This window comes from Leishmania infantum, chromosome 34 (genome assembly GCF_000002875.2).
Source record: "Leishmania infantum JPCM5 genome chromosome 34".
Classification (NCBI taxonomy): Eukaryota; Euglenozoa; class Kinetoplastea; order Trypanosomatida; family Trypanosomatidae; genus Leishmania; species Leishmania infantum.
In genome coordinates, this window is record NC_009418.2 from 438,017 (window position 1) to 458,629 (window position 20,613).

At 57.7% G+C, this 20,613-nt stretch overlaps 4 protein-coding genes across 4 annotated transcripts; all 4 read left to right on the forward strand.

Annotated features, from left to right (window-relative positions):
- Positions 1 to 943: 943 nt before the first annotated feature.
- MDR1 (p-glycoprotein) lies at positions 944 to 4,969 on the forward strand (the record flags this gene model as incomplete). Its single annotated transcript, XM_001468445.1, has 1 exon — positions 944 to 4,969. One exon carries the CDS (start codon positions 944 to 946, stop codon positions 4,967 to 4,969), a length of 4,026 nt encoding a protein of 1,341 aa, XP_001468482.1.
- Positions 4,970 to 8,604: 3,635 nt separating this feature from the next.
- LINJ_34_1070 (putative myosin IB heavy chain) lies at positions 8,605 to 12,723 on the forward strand (the record flags this gene model as incomplete). Its single annotated transcript, XM_001468444.2, has 1 exon — positions 8,605 to 12,723. One exon carries the CDS (start codon positions 8,605 to 8,607, stop codon positions 12,721 to 12,723), a length of 4,119 nt encoding a protein of 1,372 aa, XP_001468481.2.
- A 706-nt stretch (positions 12,724 to 13,429) lies between these two features.
- LINJ_34_1080 (conserved hypothetical protein) lies at positions 13,430 to 15,280 on the forward strand (the record flags this gene model as incomplete). Its single annotated transcript, XM_001468443.1, has 1 exon — positions 13,430 to 15,280. One exon carries the CDS (start codon positions 13,430 to 13,432, stop codon positions 15,278 to 15,280), a length of 1,851 nt encoding a protein of 616 aa, XP_001468480.1.
- Positions 15,281 to 16,141: 861 nt separating this feature from the next.
- LINJ_34_1090 (conserved hypothetical protein) lies at positions 16,142 to 17,512 on the forward strand (the record flags this gene model as incomplete). Its single annotated transcript, XM_001468442.1, has 1 exon — positions 16,142 to 17,512. One exon carries the CDS (start codon positions 16,142 to 16,144, stop codon positions 17,510 to 17,512), a length of 1,371 nt encoding a protein of 456 aa, XP_001468479.1.
- Positions 17,513 to 20,613: the final 3,101 nt, after the last annotated feature.

A 20,613-nucleotide genomic window follows, 5' to 3' on the forward strand; every position in this document is an offset into this window, starting at 1 on the left:
CAGACACCAGCAATCAAACAGTAGAGAGACCGACCGGAAGCTGTTTCAGTTGTCTTTTTCTTTTTTCCTTTTTGCGCGTATGCCAGGGGGTGCTACATCGCCGCCAGCCGCTCACTGATCCTTCCGCCCGCCTTTCTATCACCTTCAGCCTATTTCGACGACCTTGCACACAGGAACACAAGGAGGATCAATCTAAGCCGAGAGGCAAGCACGGAAACCAACTTGGCACACATTTGGGAACGGGTGTGCGTGTTTTGAGTGCGTCATCGTTTCTGCCTCTTCACCTGTTGGCTCTCCTTCCTCTTCGATCTTCCTTCTTTTTTTTTGTTGTGTGCGCACCCGAAGCGTTACTTCTCTCGCCTTGTGAGGACATCCATTGCGTCGAGACGTTTTACGCTACCTTACCATCCAAACCCTCACTTGCCTCCTCTTTTACGCACCCCTGAAACAGCCGCCGACCTTCAACTGCACAGAGGTGAGGTCGATAAGATCCTCCTTTGACTCACCACGAGGAGACGGCCGGACAAGAGGTGTGCCGCTCCTTCTCTTCCTCTTTGCACGATACCGCCTCTTCGACGCAGCTCTTGTTGCTGTTGCGTTTTTTTTTCTTCTTCCATTGCCGCTCCCTCTCTCTGTGGGGAGAGGCACGTGTGCATCACCTCTCAATTTCGACCCGATTCGGCTCTTTGGTGTGTGTGTGTGTGTGTGGGGCGCCGTTGTAGGCTCGCTTGTCGCCGTCGTCTCTCTTTGTCGAGCGCGCCCAGCGGAAGCGCGTCGCCCGCACGTCGACTACCCACAGACGAAAGTAACGGACCCGAAGCTCATTTCACCCAGGCCAGCGTCTTTCCCCTCTTTATTTCCTCTGCTGACTGGGGCGCACGGAGGAAAAGTACCGACTTTACGCTAAAGACTCCAGTTTTGTAGCTTGCACGCTGTATACGCCATGCCCGAGGGCTCTGAAACTGGTGCGAGCGCCAAGGGCGGCTCTGTCTTTGAATGGGAGGATAGACAGGGGCCATTTTCTCCTAACCAACCCATCGCGGAGGGGCTGGCAGAACGTGGAGACTGTGGCGATCACAATGACTATAGATGCGGTTCGACATCGCAGATGAGGGAGGTGATCAATATGTCGCACACGTATGACGTGTATGTGGACGAGGGAAAGCTGGAACCGGTGAATAGGCTTGCCGGCCAGAGTGAAAGCACGCACGGCGGCAGCAGCTACAGCAGGCACAATCCTCTGTTCAGCGCCAAGGAGGAGGTTAAGAGGGCGGCGGTGCATGAAAGTGTGAGCCCTATAGCGATTTTTCGCTACGCTGACACAGCTGACCGCGTTCTCATGATTGTTGGCACCATCTTTGCAGTCTGCAGCGGTGCCGGCACGCCTTTGTTCTCTTTTATATTTGGCCGTATCGCAACAGATCTCATGTCTGGCGTGGGCAGTGTGGAGCTCAGCGCGGCGAAGACGTCGTTGATCATGGTGTACGTCGGTATTGGCATGTTTGTGGCCTGTGGTGGCCACGTGCTATGTTGGACGGTGGCAGCGTCTCGTCAGGAAGGGCGCATCCGTCTGAACTTCTTTCGCGCTGTGCTGCGCCAGGACATTGGATGGCACGACGAGCACAGCCCTGGCGAGCTGACCGCTCGCATGACGGGCGACACACGTGTGATTCAGAATGGCATTAACGACAAGTTGTCGCAGGGTATCATGAACGGCGCCATGGGTATCATCGGCTACATCGCCGGCTTCGTGTTTTCGTGGGAGCTGACGCTTGTGATGGTCGGCATGATGCCCTTCATTATTGTCATGGCTGCCATAATCGGCAACATCGTGTCCAAGATGACAGAGTCGTCGCGCAAGCACTTTGCGAAGGCCGGATCTCTGGCGACTGAGGTGATGGAGAACATCCGCACGGTGCAGGTGTTTGGCCGGGAGGACTACGAGTTGCAGCGGTTTGCTGAAGCGGTCCTGTACGCCCAGGACCGTGGTATCCGCAAAGAGTTTGCGGGCAACCTTTCTGCGGCGGTGATCATGGCCCTCGTGTACCTCAGCTACACCATCGCCTTTTTCTTCGGCTCCTACTTAGTCGAATGGGGTCGCCGTGATATGGCGGATATCATTTCTACCTTTCTAGCCGTGCTGATGGGTAGCTTTGGCCTCGGGTTCGTGGCACCCAGCGCGACTGCATTCACCGAGTCCCGTGCTGCCGCGTACGAAATCTTCAAGGCGATCGATCGTGTACCACCGGTGGACATCGACGCTGGCGGCGTGCCTGTAACGGGCTTTAAGCAGAGCATCGAGTTCCGCAACGTGCGGTTCTCGTACCCGACTCGCCCAGACATGATACTGTTCCGCGACCTGAACCTGACGATCAAGTGCGGGCAGAAGGTTGCGTTCTCTGGGTCGTCTGGGTGCGGCAAGTCGTCGATGATCGGGCTGATCCAGCGCTTCTACGACCCTGTTGGCGGCGCCGTGCTGTGCGACGGCGTGGACATGCGCGAGCTGTGCCTGCACGACTGGCGCGACCAGATCGGGATCGTGTCGCAGGAGCCGAACCTGTTCGCGGGGACGATGATGGAGAACGTGCGCGTGGGAAAACCGAACGCGACGGAGGAGGAGGTGATCGAGGCCTGCAGACAGGCGAACGTGCACGACACCATCATGAGCCTGCCGGACCAGTACAATACGCCCGTGGGTGCTGTGGGATCGCAGCTGTCGGGCGGGCAGAAGCAGCGAATCGCGATTGCGCGCGCACTTGTGAAGCGGCCGCCGGTCCTGCTGCTGGACGAGGCGACGAGCGCGCTGGACCGGAAGTCTGAGATGGAGGTACAGCGTTCACTGGACCAGCTGATGCAGAGGGGCGGGATGACCGTGATCGTGATTGCGCACCGACTCGCGACGATCCGAAACGTGGATTGCATCTACTACGTAAAGTACGACGGCGCGGAGGGGAGCAAGATTACGGAGAGCGGGACGTTTGACGAGCTGATGGAGCTCGGTGGAGAGTTCGCTGCGATGGCGAGGATTCAGGGCGTGTCTACTGGTGACGCGAGGAGCGGCGCAAGGGGGCAGGACGGTGGCAAGGCAAATGACTTCCTGAACGCGATTCTGGACGAGGCGGCTCTTGCGCAACTGGACGAGGAGGCGCCGCGCACGGCGCGTCAGAAGGTGCCGATCGAGGAGCTCGCGAAGTGGGAAGTGAATGGTGTGAGCGTTGGCTTCCGGCGGTTGATGGGAATGAATAAAGACAAATCGTGGGCTGTGGCTCTGGGTATTCTCGGCTCGGCGGTGGGTGGTGCCGCCCGACCTACGAGCACCATCTTGATGGGCTACATGCTGCGCGTGCTTGGCGAGTACAGTGTTAACAAGAATGTTGAACAACTACGCAGCGGAACCAACCTGTACGCTCCGCTGTTTATTGTCTTTGCGGTTGCAAACTTCTTGGGTTGGATTCTGCACGGCTTTTACGGCTACGCAGGTGAGCACCTGACAACGAAGATCCGCGTGTTGCTGTTCCGTCAGATCATGCGCCAGGACATGAACTTCTTTGACATTCCCGGACGTGATGCGGGCACCCTGGCTGGGATGCTGTCCGGCGACTGCGAGGCCGTGCATCAGCTGTGGGGCCCGTCGATTGGTCTGAAAGTGCAGACGGTATGCATTGTTGCTTCTGGAATTGTGGTGAGCTTCATCTACCAGTGGAAGCTTGCGCTTGTGGCGCTGGCTTGCATGCCGTTGCTCATTGGTTGCAGCCTTGCTGAGCGTATGATGATGAACGGGTATACAAAGAGCAAGGAGGGTGACACAAGCGACACGATTGTGACGGAGGCGCTGTCGAGCGTGCGCACGGTGACGTCGTTCAACATGAAGGCGGATCGCGTCGAGGCCTTCGAGGCAACCCTGCGAGTAGAGGTGCCGCGTAGTGTAAAAAAGGGCATCATTGCCGGCAGCATCTATGGCGCCACACAGTTTATTTATTACAGCGCCTACGCACTGTGCTTCTGGTATGGTAGCAAACTGATTGACAGGGGCGAGGCGCAATTCACGGATGTCATGATCGCGAGCATGTCGATCCTGTTCGGTGCGCAGAACGCCGGTGAAGCTGGTGCGTTCGCGACGAAGCTGGCGGATGCGGAGCGCTCTGCGAAACGTGTGTTCAGCGTGATCGACCGCGTGCCTGACGTGGACATCGAGCAGTCCGGCGACAAGGATCTGGGTAAGGGCTGTGACGTTGACTTCCGAAAAGTGCAGTTTATCTATTCTGCTCGACCGAAGCAGGTTGTGCTTGCGTCCGTGAACCTGCGGTTCGGCGACGGAATGGCCAACGGGCTGATGGGGCAGACGGGATGCGGAAAGTCGACGATCATCCAGATGCTTGCCCGCTTCTACGATCGGCGCTCTGGGCTGATCTGCGTGAACGGGAAGGACCTGTCGTCACTGGACATCGCGGAGTGGCGGCGCAACATCAGTGTTGTGCTCCAGGAGCCGAATCTGTTCAGCGGGACTGTGCGGGAGAACATCCGCTACGCGCGCGAGGACGCGACGGACGAGGAAGTGGAGGAGGCCGCGCGGCTTGCGCACATCCACTGGGAGATCATGAAGTGGCCAGATGGCTACAACACGGAAGTGGGGTACAAAGGCAGCGCGCTATCTGGCGGTCAGAAGCAGCGCGTTGCGATCGCTCGCGGGCTGCTGCGGCGACCGAAACTCCTGCTGCTGGACGAGGCGACGAGCGCGCTCGACAGTGTGACGGAGGCGAAGGTGCAAGAGGGCATCAACGTGTACCAGGCGAAATACGGGGTCACGTCGGTGAGCATTGCGCACCGGTTGACAACGATCCGCCACTGCGACCAGATCATCCTGCTAGACTCTGGGCACATCATCGAGCAGGGCAGCCACGAGGAGCTGATGGCACTTGGCGGGGAGTACATGATGCGCTATGACCTGTACACGAGCGCGAGCTCGTGAGGAAGGCTGGGCGCCGCGCGACTGCACATGCCCGCGGCGGGGCTTTGCTCGTTACTGACTTTTTTGTGGCTTGTTTCTACCACGGAGGGATCGTGGTTGCTTTGGGGCGACGCTTTCGTGCGCTCGGCTTCGGTGGCGCAGCTCTTGCATGGCGCCTTTCGCTTACCATACGCATCGCCGATGTCTTGGGAGCCATTAGGGGCCACTTGTGTTCCCGGGATTGGTGACGTCGTGCTTTTCTTTTCTGCCAGATCTCACCACCGGTCACGCGCTTCACTTGCTGCTGCCGGCTTGCTTCTCTATAAGTTTTTTTTCTTGCTTCGGCGCACTCGTGGGGCTGCTTGCGGCTCCTACCCATCCTCTTGTACTGGCCGTGCTGGCTTCGGGAGAGTTTTTTCGCATAGTTCTGACGCCCTCGGCTTGTGCTGGTGTTTTGTGCAACGAATAAAAAGAAGGTGTGAGAGGCCTGCGCCTGCCTCGGACGGTTTTGCTTGCTCCCTTTTTCTCTTGTCTGCCGGCCCCCTCCCCACCCCCTCCTCTGGCGTACACGTCTTTGGAAGTTTTCTCTCTCCCCTTCCAGCGGGCCCCTCTGCTTTGATGATGTATCCGTTCGTCTCCTTCTTTCCTTGTCTCCTCTTCCGTTGCAAGAACCTCCACTGACGAGCGAAGAAAAGAGAAGGGGCATCGCAGAGTAGCGTGGTGGAAGGGAAGAAGCGATAAAAAATTGTACACGCGCCCACAAAGGCAAGAGACAAGCTCTATGCCAGTGCTTGAGAGACGGATGTTGTATAAAGGAGGCGCTCGCGTGTGCTCAACGCCACTCTTCCTCCCTCCTACACGGTGATCAATGGCTTTCCCATCTGTTTCGCCTTTGTTTCTCTTTTTTTTCGATGGGCTCTTTCGCTATCTATGCCACCTGATGCCTCCGCAAGGCACTAGGTGAAGGAGAAACAGCTCCTTTATTTCCTGCTTTCCTCTGGTCCCTCATCTTGCTGGGGGACGTTGCATACGCAACGAGGCGAGGGGATGGACCCGAGGCTGCAGAGGATGTAGGAGTCTACCGCCCTCCTACCACAGTTCACCCCCCCCCCCCTCCCTCCGCTGCTGCTTTCTCTGCTCTTGATACCGGGGAAGTGTCCGCACTGCTGCTCGGCTGTGCTGCGCGTGCGTGTGTCGGCCTCTGTGTGTGCATGTGTGTGCGGTTGTGTCTGGTATCATTTGCAGGAGAAGGCGTTCCCTTTTTTACCCCCCTTTCTGGCGTGTCCCTAAGCGGCTTCCGTTTTTCTCTCTTCCGGCTCCGACTCTCTTCGTCCCCGCATCTCTCCTGTCTTTCCTTTTTATTTTCGTTGTGCATATCCGATGACTCTAGTGTCAGAGGCGAGTAAACGAAGTGGGGGATGGGGAGGGTGTGGATGTCGAGGTGAGAGGTCGAGAAGGAAAAGATATACGAGAATCAGTGAAAGGGATTTATGTGTGCGTCCATATCCTAATAAGGAGGCCACGCTACAGAGAGCGCAGGCAGCTCTGCCGTTGGCGCGCATCTCGACAGATACCGTGCCTCCAGTATGGTGAAGCTGCTCCTTCCCTCCCCTCCTCCTCCGTCCCTCACCCCCCTTCTCTCCACACACAGACACACACTTTTGACTCGATTCGTTTTCCTTTCCCCGTCTCTTCTGGCTCACGTATAATCTGCATAGCACTGTGTTCTCTCTCTTCAACGAGTGTGCACCCAAACTCTTTCTATCCTTTGCGTGACTGTTCGGCCTTTGTTTGATGTTTTCCCTTTTTCCCCTTTTCCTGGTTTTCCTCTTCGTCTCGGATGGCTTCTGCGTGTTCCGATGTCTCACGCTTTCCCTCGCTTCTCCCCCTTTCCCACTGCATCTCCCTACGGTTGCTTGGACTTCATTTGGATTGCGTCGTCTTCTGCTCACTCCCCCGTGCTCTCTTTTTCCCTTTCATGTGTTTTGCTGGGACGCGCCAGTTGCGTCATGCAGAACAGATAGGAAGATGACAAGCCAGGGGGGAGGCAGAGCTCGAGAAGAGGCGCAGAAATGCAACTGCGCATGTGCGCATTTGTGCCTGCCGGACAGGATACAGGAGGAGCGAGGGGGGATCGTGGTAGACCAGGTCTGGACGTCTTCGCTTCGGAAACGGACTTGCTCGATGCTGAAGCAGTGCCATTGAGAGAGAACAAAAATTTGAGCCCCCTCAAGAAAGGAACGAATCAAGGGCCAAGGATGACTGGCGGGGAGAGGGTGGAGCTGTCTGTGAAGGTAGAGCCAGGGGGCTGTGGATGGGAGGATGTCACACGAAAGAAAAAAGAGGGAGCGCGTGGGCGGGGCGGGGGGAGGGAGGAGGGAATACTAGGTTCGCTTGCGTGCACTGAACTGTCAGATGAGCTTGCTGCCTTTTTCATCTTAAGTTGTTCGTTTGTGCGCCTCACGGCTTCATCGCTTTACTTTATTGCTCCGCACTGCTGCCGGCCCTCCCTATGTCCACTTCTCACTCAGTCGCCTGTCGCACCGGATGGACGACCATCTAAGCCTTGGCTCCGTCAGCCGCCACGAACGTGTTTCTATTCTCTTTATAGCCTATTTTCTTAGTTTCTCGTTCGCGTCTCTTCCTCGGGCCTTCTTTGCCTCTTGTGCGCCTGTGGAGGTACCTGTCTGTGCACATGCGCATATATCCATATATGCCCATGCCTAAATATATATATATATGCGTGTGAGCGGCGTGCCGGAAGGTGAGCCGTATGAGCTCGCAATCGGGGCGGTAGCGCTTGCCTTTACGACTTTTAAGCGCGTCCCCGACGAGCAGCAGAAGGGCAAGAGACGACACGTCTAACGAACAAAAAGAGCGAAAAAGAACAACTTGTCGCGTACTCTTTTACAGCTTTTGCTTCTAATCGTCAACGCACGCGTTTCCGGTGAAGCCTACCGTGTGCGCGGTGTTCGCTCGTGGCGGTGGAGTGGAGTATCTGATTTGTGGCAAGGCGCTGGAGAGTGCGGCGCCATCGCTCCCAATATCACGGTCACTGACCACCTGCCGCTGGCACCGCGCGCCTTTTTCCCTTTCGTTTCTCTCTCGATGCCCGCACTCTCTCAGGAACTTCTTTATTTGACCAATATCACCTTCGCTTTCGCTCTTTCTCTCTCCTCTCGCTGAGGTTCGTGACAAACTGCTGAAAGCTCGAGCTCGAACAGCGGCGCTCATGTGTGAGTGCGACGGGGATCGAAAGACATAGCTTTACTCACAACGATCGCGTGCAGCTCTTGCTTGCTGCGCACCGTTTCAGCTGCATCTTCTGCTGTATTCTTCCTCCTCTTCGAAGGTAAGTAACGGAGCAGTTAGGTCGAACACACACACACACACACAAGACACATCCACAATCAAATGCTCAACAAGCGCATTCGGCGCGCATCTCAACATTCCAGTGCAGAGGCTGCCACTATCGCAACTCCCATAAGCCTCTGCAACGGTGGCCCATCGACCCCATCATTCTATCTGCATACATCTCTCTCTATGTATTGCGCAGTTTGGCGCTTTCGTTCTGGCTGCTCTTGAAAGGGGGAAAAAAGTAGGAAAAGAGACGCTGGAATCTCGACCAATCACTTTTTGAAATAGGTCATATTGTGATGGCGTCTGACTACAAGCAGCGCGAGACGGTTGGCGTCGAGGATCTTGTTCTCCTCCCGCAGATCAGCGAGAAGGCCATCACTGATGACCTTGCCGTGCGCCATCGCGAGGATTTGATCTACACAAGCATCGGCTCTGTGCTGCTCGTGGTGAACCCTTTCAAGGATATCCAGGGCCTGTACAATGATGCGCACATGCAGTTCTACAGGCACAGTGGCCGGCTGAGCGGCGTGCGATACGCGCTGCTTGAGGGACAGGAGCCCGGCGACGCCGCTCTTGGCGGGCCACACATCTTCGCCTTGGCGGAGGAGACGTACCGCAGCATGGTGTCAGAAGAAGAGAACCAGTGCGTCATCATCTCCGGTGAATCGGGCGCCGGCAAGACGGAGGCATCGAAGCACATCATGCAGTACATCTCTGCCGTCTCTGGCAACACGAAAGACATGCAGCGGGTCAAGCGCATCATCCTCGAGTCCAACCCTCTACTGGAGGCCTTCGGCAATGCCAAGACGCTGCGCAACGACAACAGCTCGCGCTTTGGCAAGTTCCTCGAGATTTACTTCGACATCCGCGGCGGCCCGGTTGGCGGTCACCTCTCGCACTTTTTGCTCGAAAAGTCACGTGTGTCGAGTCAGCAGGCGGGGGAGTGCAACTTCCACATCTTCTACCAGGTGTGCGCTGGCGCAGCTGCTGAGTTGCACGGTGACGGCAGCGGGCTCCAGCCCTCGAGAGTGGGCAACGGCGGCAACCGGAAGGGCGCTGCTGCTGCGTGGGACGACGACGACAACGATGGCGGTGGTCATGCCCCTATTGCGTGGCGTGAGGTGTTTGAGGAGATGCGCATGCATAGGGGCGGCAGTAGCAGCAACATTGGCCAGTCGCAGTCCTTCGCCTCCTCCTCTCCGTTTTCAGCGTATTATCCGTGGAAGTTTCTGCGCCCGTCATTAGGATCTGGGCAGCACGCGGAGGAGTTCACGCCTCGCGTCGGCATCGATGACTTGCGCGGCTGGCGCGAGACGCTCATCGCGATGGATGCGATGGGGATGGCGGCGCAGGATCAGGTGTCCGTCATCAAGGTTCTGTGCCTGGTGCTGCACCTCGGCGAGCTTGATTTCGTGGCACCGGAGGAGGGCGGGGCGCTGGCGGCGGGGCAGAACCCATGCACCGTTGCTAATCCTGAGGAGCTCGCGTTTGTCGCGCAGCAGCTTGGTGTGGATGCTTCAGCGCTGCTGAAGGCTCTGACGTGGCGAAAGCTGCAGATGGGCGCGACAGAGGTGGTCTTCTCCCCTCTCGATGCGCAGCAGTGCCGCAGCACTCGCGACGCCGTCGCGAAGGTTCTTTACGAGGGTGTCTTTGAGTTCATCGTCAGCTCCGTGAACACCGCCTTCGGCGACGCTCCTCACGCTCTCATGCTCGGCGTGCTCGACATTTACGGCTTCGAAATTTTTGCCAAGAACGGGTTTGAGCAGTTTTGCATCAACTACGTGAACGAGAAGCTGCAGCAGATCTTCATTGAGCTGACGCTGCGAGTGGAGCAGGAGGATTACGTGCGGGAGCACATACCATGGGAGGACATCAAGTACTTTGACAACCAAGTCGTCTGCGACCTTATCGAGAGCGACCGTCCGCCAGGCCTGTTTGCGCTCATGGACGACGTTTGCATCACCATGGCAAAGGAGGAGGAGTCTGTGGCGGACCGCAAGCTGCTGGACAAGTTGGGCATGGCATACAGCAGCCACCCGAACTTTTTGCGCAGCGAACGCGGCTTCATTGTCAAGCACTACGCTGGCGACGTCGAGTACAGCACGGACGGCTTCGTTGGACGCAACAAGGATCGACTTGGCGCAGACGTGGTCGAGGTGTTGTCAAAAAGTCAGGCACATTTCTTGCTGGAAATTCTGACCGAGGTGCTGGCGGACGGCTTGACGTCGGCGGTGCCATCGTCTACCAGGACCGGCGGATCTCGTCGCGCCTGCGCCACAGCCGGCTTCAAGATCCGCCAGCAGGCCGCCGATCTCGTGCGCACGCTGAAGCAGTGCACGCCCCACTACGTGCGCACCATCAAATCGAACGACGTGAAGCGGGCCAACTTCTTCGACGAGGCGCGGGTGCTGCACCAGGTAAAGTATCTCGGCCTCCTGGAGAACGTGCGGGTGCGGCGAGCGGGCTACAGCTACCGGCAGTACTTTGACAAGTTCCTCAAGCGCTTCAAATACACGTGTCCGAGCACCTATCCACGGCCCTTTCGAGGCACCGACAAGGCGGCGTGCGAGGCCATCCTCGCCTACCTGCAGGACGAGCAAGGGGTGCTGCCACCCGACTCCTTTGCGATTGGCACCAGCAAGGTTTTTATTCGACAGCCGGAGCATGTTCTGGCACTTGAGCAGAGCCGCGAAGCCGCCTTCCATGCCCTATCCGTCACCATTCAACGCGCGTGGCGGCGCTACACGCAGTGCAAGCAGCTCCTCTGCCTCAAGGCGAAGCTGGACCGCACGTACACGCGGCACCGCAAGACGCGCCGTGCCGACAGTGTCTTTCGAGCCTACGAGGGCATCTACGTAGAGACTGACACTGTAGTGGCCGTGCCGAGCCCGGCCGCAGGCGGCGGCACCAGCGCAGTGCCACGTGCGCTCTCCAACCGACTCACCGTCGCCCTCGACGCCATCCTGCAATTTGACCCCATTGCCGTTGCGTGGCGCTCCTTCTGGACTCCGGGCGAGGCAGGCCAACCCCGCAAGAAGTTCTTCTTCAACGCTCTCACACGCGAGATGGTTTGGGAGCGGCCCCGTGAGCTGGACCCTCCGCGCGTTGTCTTCTCCTGCGCCGTCGACCGCGTTGTCAACTGGGCCACCGCGAAAACCGCCAAAGAGTTCATTTTCCTCACGACGCACGACGTGCTGTACGTGGTGCGCGAGACGCCGACGTCCACAGAAGCGTTGCCGCCGTCCTCGCAGCCGCCTAGTAGTAGCGCAAAGCATTCCAAGCATGCGGCCGCAGCAGTGAAGGAGAAGCAGTCGGTCGCCATGACACTGACGCCATGCTTCACTCTGCAGAAGCGCATAGACCTGCGTCTTCTCACACAGGTGGCGGTCACCACGATGGCCGACACGGTGTTGGTGGTGCGCGTGCTGCCGGTGCAGGCGCCATACCGCCCAGTGACCGATACAGTCAAGACGAAAGCAGGACCTTCAAAATGCGAGACGTGCAGCCGAGCTGCCACACCGGCGCTGCGCCGCGCCAACTGCCCGAGTTGCGGCCGGCTGTGCTGCGTCCGGCACTGTCTGACGTATGCGCGGCCGCTGCCCACTATCACTGGGCAAGCAGCCCCGGTGCGAGTCTGTCCCGCCTGCGTGGTAGGGGAGCCTCTGGAACCGGTCGAGGACATGGTGCTACTGACAAGTTACAGGACGGAGCTTGCCGGCACGCTCTGTGCGCGTTACCAGGAGCGCATGGGCAACCCGCTGCCGCTCTTTGTGTCGGACAGCATTCCGTTCTCCAAGTGGACGCCTGCGCCGTCGCCACCGAAGATGAAGCGCACGCACCGCCTCGCCAAGCCCTCAGCAGGCCGAGGCGGCGAAGCCGGTGAGGGTCAGCCGTTGGTGATTGGTGGATCGTACGAGGTGACGCTGACGTGCACAGTCACCGATGACCCGCTGGCGAACGATACTGTGCTCATTGGTGCCGCCCCTCCAGCCCCGATGACGGCTGCCGCCTCCGCAGATGGCCATTCAGGCGCAAAGGGTAAGAGGAAAGGCAAGGAGGCCTTCGACGACGAGGTAGCATACACCGTTCCACCTGGCACGCCGCCCGTGCTGAGGGTGGTTGCGCCGCGTGGCATCACAGGAGAGCAGATCCGACGCATGGAGGCTATTCGCGAGGAGCGGCGAAAAGCGGCTGCGGCGCGAAGGCGTCGGGAGGAGGAAGAGGAGCGGGAGCGCGAAGCACAGCGGGAGCGCGAGCGTGAGGCTGAGCACCGGCGAGTCGTGCAGGAGCGGAAGAAGGCGAAGGCAGCCGAGGCGGCTCGCATGGAGGCAGAACGTGCCAATCGTGAAAGGGCCGCCGCGGAGCGTCGCGAGGAGGCCGCTCGCGTGGTGGCGGAGCGCGCTCGGCGCCGGTAGAGGAACACGCAGCTCTGCTGCAAGTTGATCTTGTGTGCTGTCTGACCTGTGCGTGTGCGCGTGCGTCTGGTGTCCTTCGTCCTTTCTGCCTCAACCCTTCTCTTCTTTATTATCCTGTCGCGTGCAGTATGGCCTTAGACACACACACATACACACACATGAGACGAAAAACGAACACTCACTGCTCACGCTGTCCCTCCCCCCTCTGTACTTGTCGATGCCATTCACACACAGGCGCCCACGTATCTATGATGATGGGACGCTGCGCAGGCATGCCGTTCACTTAGATGACATCAATCGCGCCCATGAAAGCCGCATATGGAAACAGCACACTGGGGCTGGTGAGAGGCGGCAGCCAGGGAGCTGAAGGAGCCAAAGAAAAAAAGGGCAGCTTCTTTTCCCCAGTTTTCTCTTCCCGCTCCATCTCCTCTCCAGTCGGTCGCGCGCGAGGTGATGCCGCGGTTCGTGGTCATCCTCTTCGATGCCTGCCCTCTTCGCCCTCCTCCGCTTAGCATGCGCACCGTCACACCTTCTGTAGCCTCTCTTGTTCACTTCTCCCACACCTCTCTTCCGTTGCACTGAAACGACCTCTCGCTTTCTTTCTCGACGGCTGCGGCGGACGTACGCAGTGGTGCAGCAACCGCAAAGGTGAGGAATATTCGAACCATCTCACACCTGGCAAGCGTGACCCCTCACCCTCCCCTTCATGGCGTCCTCATCCTTGTCCTTGTCGTCGGCGCCGTGCTCCTCTTGCGTGGTGGGTACACTGCCTGACTTACTGAAGCGGGCCATGACGCAGGGCAGACACGGTGGCATCACCGCCTATCTCGCCACTGAGCTGCCTCACAATCAACAGAGCTCAAAGGATGGTTGCCAGGTGCGAACCGGCAATGCCTGTGCCTCTGCTGAGTCGCCGGTAATGTATGCGGTTTTCGAAGACGCAAGAAGTTGCTGTCGATGGACGGTTGAGCTGGCCATGGCGAAGGCAATAGGCGACGACGACACGGGGGACGCCTGGTGGGCCAATCCGGAGCACCTTTCTGCCATTGATGCGACAGCAGCCGCCGAAGCGCTGCCGAGCGATCCGCATCAGCAGGAAAAGAGCCCAGCAACTCTGTGCTCATCGCGCATTACCGCGATGCGCTACTACATGAAGCCTGACACATGGACGCAAACGCTTCTGTCACACGAAGGCGAGCCGGCAAGGGAAAGCCGCACCGCTGGCGAGGTACCTTACTCCGGCTCAGCAACCACTGGCGGGGTCACGAGTTCGGACCCCAGGGGGTGCAACAGCGACGTTCACGTACATCACCAGGCAACGCCTTCCTTACTCAGCATCGCATCCTCCGTGGTGACCGCGACTGCCACGGAGGAGGCATCTTCGTTATCCGCAGCGTCTTCGCCTCTACATGGTCTTCCTCTCCACCAGTTGATAGAGCAGCATTCCGCGCTTGTACGACGCTTGGTGCAGGTGCTGGCCCCGCAGCGGCAAACCATCCCTCACGTTATTCGCGAGCTGTGCACAACAAGAGTCACCTCCCCCTCGTCCGGCGTTGTCAGCCGCGTCTGCGTACTTCCGTCGACGGATTCGTCGAATGCGGAGCCGATGCAGTACACTGAGCGCGACGTCGCCGCGGCTGTCGAGCAGCTCACATCTTCCCACCCGCGCCAACCAAGGCTGCGTGAACTCAAGAGCGACGGCTACCTGCTCATGAATTTGGAAGGGTTTGTCGACGGCAAGACGCGGCACAAGGCGGTGAACCGTGCCTACCCAGCTCTAGCGCTGCACTGGCCTGCATCGGCGCAGCAGATGGACGCGATGGAGCGCTACGTCGACCGTGATGTCGTGCTTGACACCCGCAAGCGGCATCCCGAGTTGAGTGGAGAGGGATCAGATAAGAAGCAGGGGCAGAAGCGTGACCGATCGCGGTCGAGCACTTCGTCGAATGCGTCAGGCGCGGAAGAAGACGGGGCGCACAAAGCAAGAGTCACTGACTGCACCAGCGCTCCGCCGTCTCCACCATTGGGCATGACAGCATCGCCGAAAAGGACGGCGCAGACGTCGTCCTCTCGACGCTTCTTTCAGTCGTTGCGAGAGTATCCACGGTCTCTGGAGCACGGTAACTTGCATGCGTGGGCTCGCAGCACCGCAGCTCAGCAAGCGCTCGATTGCCTGCAGGCTGCTACGACGTTGACCCAGAGCTCGGCGTCCACTGCCGATGTGTCTTCTGATGCAGCCACGCTCGGTCCGTTGCCAATCACGAAGGAAGAGGACGTGGAAGTGCTGCGCTGCCAATACGATGCTCTCGCCGCCGCCGAAAGCGTTTTGGAGAAGCAGCTGCGCGCCTACAGCGACACAGTCCAAGAGCTGCGCGGCTGGTACCGGGGGGAGCTGTGCACGCAGCAGTTTCGCTGCGAGTTGGAGGCGTGGCTGCGCACACAAGAGGAGAGTCGAGCCGTGCTGACAGACCTGTATGCTCAAATGCATGCTGTGCGTTACAGCCTACAGCGCGACCTCTCCAACTACCTGCATCTGCACGCGCTGGGCGTGTTGTGAGGACTATCTGACCCACAGACGCCCTTTTACACCCGCACGCGCATGAATGCTGACAGTTGTGCAGTCGAGCGGCGCAGCTTGAAGTGAGGAGCGCATAATTGTGCGTGTATGCACGTGCGTGGATGTGTGCGCCAGTCCGTCACACTGCTGAGCTTGTCGCCCGAACAAAACAGATCAGCTAAAAGAGGGGCACACACACATACGCAAGGATGGCTGAAGGACACACAGCACGTTTGGCAAGTACGCAACAAAGCCAACCAAGTTCCACCCCAACAACAACAAAACAGCAAGGCAAAACTTCCCATGTCCATCGCCACGGTTTTGCCTTCTCTCTTTCGTCGATCACCACGCTCAGCAGTGTCACGGTCGATTTGAAGCGCAGATAAGGAAGAGGAATCGCAGCATGCAACCGAAGTGCATTGAAAAGAGGCCTGCAAACGTGCCTGTGCGTGCGTGCCGCTGTCTGCGCCTCTCTCTTTTTCTGTGTGTACTCTTGACTTTCCTTGAGTCTCATGAAACCGTTGGACGTGAGCCACCTCAGGGATGCCCACAGTTCCCACCTCTACCCACCCACCCCGCCAATGACCCCTTCTCTGTCACATATGCTCGTGCGCTCCTTGTGCTGCTCTTCCTCTTCCTTCTACCCACGATACACATAGCTGAGTACGCGTGCGTGACACTCACGAAGAAACATATTCATCGTAGCCAAAGGTTTTTTGAATAAAGGAACCAAGAAAGAGGGAGAGAGAGGAGGTCAGTCCTAGGTGACTCACCGTCTTGCCGTTGCGCACAGTACCTCCACCTTACATTATTGCATCATCGCGTTCTCTCCTCTCGCACGCACGCGCGTGTGCATTGAGGATGTCGGCAGACCAGCGAGTAACGGAGTGTGGTGGAAGCAACGGTGCCTCGACAGCACTACCACCGCTCACACCACACACGATTGGCGGCAAGTCTAACGAGGCTCTGTGCGATGATCACCAAGACGTGGCTCCACCTCCGTACTCCATGGAGAGCGCGATTGGTTTGTCGGTACCCCTATATCAGCCGCACGCCCCAGCGCCTGGTGCGGTCATTGATCCGGATATGGTCGAGGACCACGTTAGCTTTCTGCGCACCGTGCGCGCCTTCCACGATTACAAGCGCCAGGCGCTGGCTGCCCGCGAGATGCGGTGCACCAACTTCCGCAAGCTGCAGGATCAGCACCGTGATTTGCTGTGTATAGATTTGGACAAGATCCTCGAGAAGTACCTAGAGTGCATTGAGGTGAACAGCGCCTTCTTCGACGCCATCTGCGAGGCAAGCGAGGAGTTGTTCGACAGCTACTGGCCAGAGGGTACGACGGTGTTCATGAAGGAGGTTCCGCCGCCGACGCCGCTGGACATGAACAAGGTTTTTTCGACACTGCGCCAGTTCGTGCGCGACTGGTCCGCCGAAGGTGTGGCGGAGCGGGACTGTGTGTACAAGCCCATTCTGGATACGCTGGATCGCTGCTTCCCCAATCGCGGCGAGCGCGAGAACGTGCGCGTGTTGATCCCTGGTGCTGGACTCTGCCGGCTCTCTGTAGAACTTGCCCTCCGCGGCTTCTTTGCCCAGGCAAACGAGTTTAGCTACCATATGCTGATCGCCGGCCACTATATTCAGAATCACGTGTTCGAATCATGTCAGCACAAGATCTATCCCTACAGTGACAGCACATGCAATCTAGTCAACCGCGCTGACCAGTTTGCCGAGGTGCAGATCCCCGACTTGTGCGCGTCAGAGGCGATCGACGCGCTGCGTGACAAGGGCCTCTCCTTTGGCCAGCTTTCCATGGTCGCCGGCGACTTTACAGAGGTGTACGCAAAGCCACACCAGCACAAGACGTGGTCGGTCGTGGCCACATGCTTTTTCATCGACACTGCACACAACATCATCGAGTACCTCGTGATCATTTACAACCTTCTTGTCCCTGGTGGATACTGGGTAAATGTCGGGCCGCTGCTTTACCACTTTGCCGACAGCGCGGACGACATGTCGATTGAGTTGTCGCTGGGCGAGGTGCTGACAGTTGCGCAGCGGATCGGGTTCGTGCTGAATGGGCCGCCGTCTTTTATCGACACGACCTACACGAATAATCAACGCAGCATGAAGCAGCTGGTGTACCGATGCGCGTTCTTTGTCCTGCAGCGTCCCTTGGCCGATAAGCAGACGGAGCAGATGGATAGAAGCGTGGAGGCGAAAGTAACGTAGGAAGTTGTGGCACAAATATGGCGTAAAGGGAAGTGGCGGTGTGAGGGGGGCGACCGAAGAGAGAGGGCTTGCTCCGACAATGAGCGTTGAATGGCTATGTGGGGAAAAGGTGAGCCAGAGACGCGGCCGACTCGTTCTCGCGCATCGTAGATGGTGCACGCTGCGTGCCCGGGTGGAGGTAGTGCTACCTCATTCGGTTGTGCATGTCTTTTTCTTTCGTAACTGTTGCCTCCACTACGACGGCTTACGAAATGTGGCGACCAGTGTCTCCAGCCTCTTCTCCCTCGCCTGGTCCCCACCTGTGTCGCTTCCTCTTCTACTACACCGTGGCGCACACGCCGTGGAAGGGGCGGAGGGAGTTGTGGGATATAGGCCGCATCGCTAACACCATCACCTCTGCTTTTTGCCACCAACATTGAAATTGCTCGAATCGGCGCTGCTGCTGATGCAGTGGCTCACGAGACCATGAACTCCTTTGTGTGCGCCTTACTTTCGCGCTGCCACCTTGCGTTGGCGGTCCGCGTGCATGGCAGCGCATGATTCGCACAGACAAACGAAAACTAAATGGATAATTCATGTCGTGGTGGAGGGTGGAAGAGGGGCAGGCGATGGGTAAGCTCGGAGGACAGGCACTGATTCTTTCAATCACCACGCAGTGCGGCAGGTCAGTTTGCGGATGCTCTTCAGGCATTGTGAGGTAGCGCTGATGCGGTGCTTGCCTCCCCCCACTTCCACTTCCTGTACAGTGCTTCCATTTGCCTTCTTCATGAGGCGTGCTCACCGTCGTTGGAATGGCAGGCTGAACTCTTTTGTTTTCTCTCGTTGACTCGGAGCAGCAGACAAAGCAGAGCTACTGGGTTCGGTGACACACAAGCAGGCGCATCAACGCGCATGCGGACATCTCTTCCTGTCTCACATCCACAGGAGGAAGATGCGTGTGTGTGTGTGTCCGTCTGTGCTCACGTGCTGCTTCTGTTTTGTGTGTGCGTGTCTATGTCCATGCCAGTCTGTCTTGTCCTGCCGCTGTGCTTTCTTCCCTGTCTTGCTATCAGTTTCTTCTACCGCTACTTCCTGTCACATTTCTTTTCTTTTTGGTTTCTGGCCACATATGGTCGTTAGGTATGGCAGAACGGATTGACCGTGAAGTATTTGGGCGTGTGATGACTAACCGGATGCCAGTCTTTTGTGCGCCACTAGGAATTAGGGAGAGTTCGAAAGGGGTGATGGGCAGTGTTGACGCTGTCTGTCGCTGTGTCTTTCCGCTTACGTATGCTGTGTGTGTATCGGTGGCCGCACGCCTTTCGATGTACGTCGACGCAGACGGCGTTTATGCATTCGCCGATACACGAATTTAACTTTGGTAGCCAGCCATCGGATGTGGAGGGGGCGATGGCGGACGTCAGTGCGTCGACATCTTGCCACGTCTGCTTCTCTTGAGTCCCTCCCTCCCTTCGTACCTCCGCTAATCACGGTTTCTCTCTCTCCTCCTCGCCGGCCCTTCTCCGACCACTCCCACTCTGACCACCATGTCCACATCTGTTCGCATCTTGTCTTGTTTACGTGTGCTTACTTCATTCACCAACGCGATCCTACGACTTTTAGTGTCTCTGCGCATCTGTGGTTTCTGATGTTGTTGCTCTCCTCCGCGCGCTCGCGTGTGTGTGGGGGATGGGGGGGATCCGGTGGTGACTGAGAGTGGTGTGAGCATGCATGCCCGCGTGCCCACATTGCGATCAGGGATGATACGGCGAGCTAGATGGCGTTCTTGTACTTTGCGCTCGCTTTCCCCTCTCCGTTTTGTTTTCTCCTTTTCTTTCGGCTTCTTCTGTCTTGTGTGTGCGCTTGTATGTGTGTGTGTGTGTGTGTGCCTGTCTGTCTGTCTGCTGCGTGCGCTGCAAGGTGCCACTGAAGTGTGCGCATGCGAAGCGTGCTTGAGTGCTAAACAGCCCTTTTTTTTCATTATTGAACTGTCTCCTGTCTCCGTATCTGCGGTACAGCTCTTCTACGTTCGTGAGTGTTCCTGTCTTCAGCCTCCTTCCCTGCCTCCGTCATCTTCCGCTTCTAGTTTTCGCCGCGTCAACCCATCTCCCTCCGCCCCGCTCCCCATGACCGGCAACTTGAGCGACAGCGGCGAAGAAGAGAGACAAACAAAAGGCGACGATGCGCGAGATATTAGAGGACGCTGCGGAGGGCGGAGGAAGCACAAAAAAAAAGGAATGAGCAACCTCCAAAGGAAAACAAGACTATGAGCTCACCTTGTCACATCTGTGCGGTGCTGCCGCGATGATGCACAAGAGGCAAACCGCTTTCTCTTGCCTCGCTCTTTGATTTTCTTCCCCGCTTTCGACGGCAGTGCCACCGATTTCTCGTTCTTTCTGTCCGTCTCTCTCGATGCATGCGTGTCCCCGCAAGAGCAGTGACGCTAGACTCCATAGAGGGAAAGGGGATTACGAAGGACAGGCACACGAGGTGGACAGAAGAGTGGGGCCAACGAGAAAGGTGAGCAGTTTCGTGGGAGTCAAGGCGGTCTTATCACACAGAAAAGGGCTTCTTCCCCATTTGAAAGGTATCGGTTGCTGTGCCCTCAAGGCTGCTTCACTGCACGGCAACTGTGCGCCACCCTCTCTTCCCTTTTTCAGTCCTCGGGTGCATAGGTTGTCGCCGTCGTAGCAAACATCAAGGGTATGTATGTAAGCAAGCCAAGTACTATGAAGCGCTCATGAGTGCTCTGCTCGTTCTTTTATGGGCTGCCGTTACACAGCGTGCTCCAATGCGCGTGTATTTGCAGCGAAGTGGAGGTGCCCCTTACCCACCTTTACGGTCGCCTACCGAAACCCCCTGGGCACACGCACGTGCTTGTAATGCTTGCCCCATTTCAACAGTCACGATCATGTCTGCTGCTTTTCTTTCACTTTTCTCGGAATGTGTATGCGGCTTTGCAGCCGCACGCGCCATCACCAACTGCGTGCGTGTACACAAACCAAGCCCCGCACCAAAGACAAGCACGCAGGCAAGCATCAGAAGAAAACGAAAAAGAAAACGCTCAGCAGCGTTCGACACGAACCCTGGCGTGAGGCGAGGCGTGCTGCAGGATCTTTTTG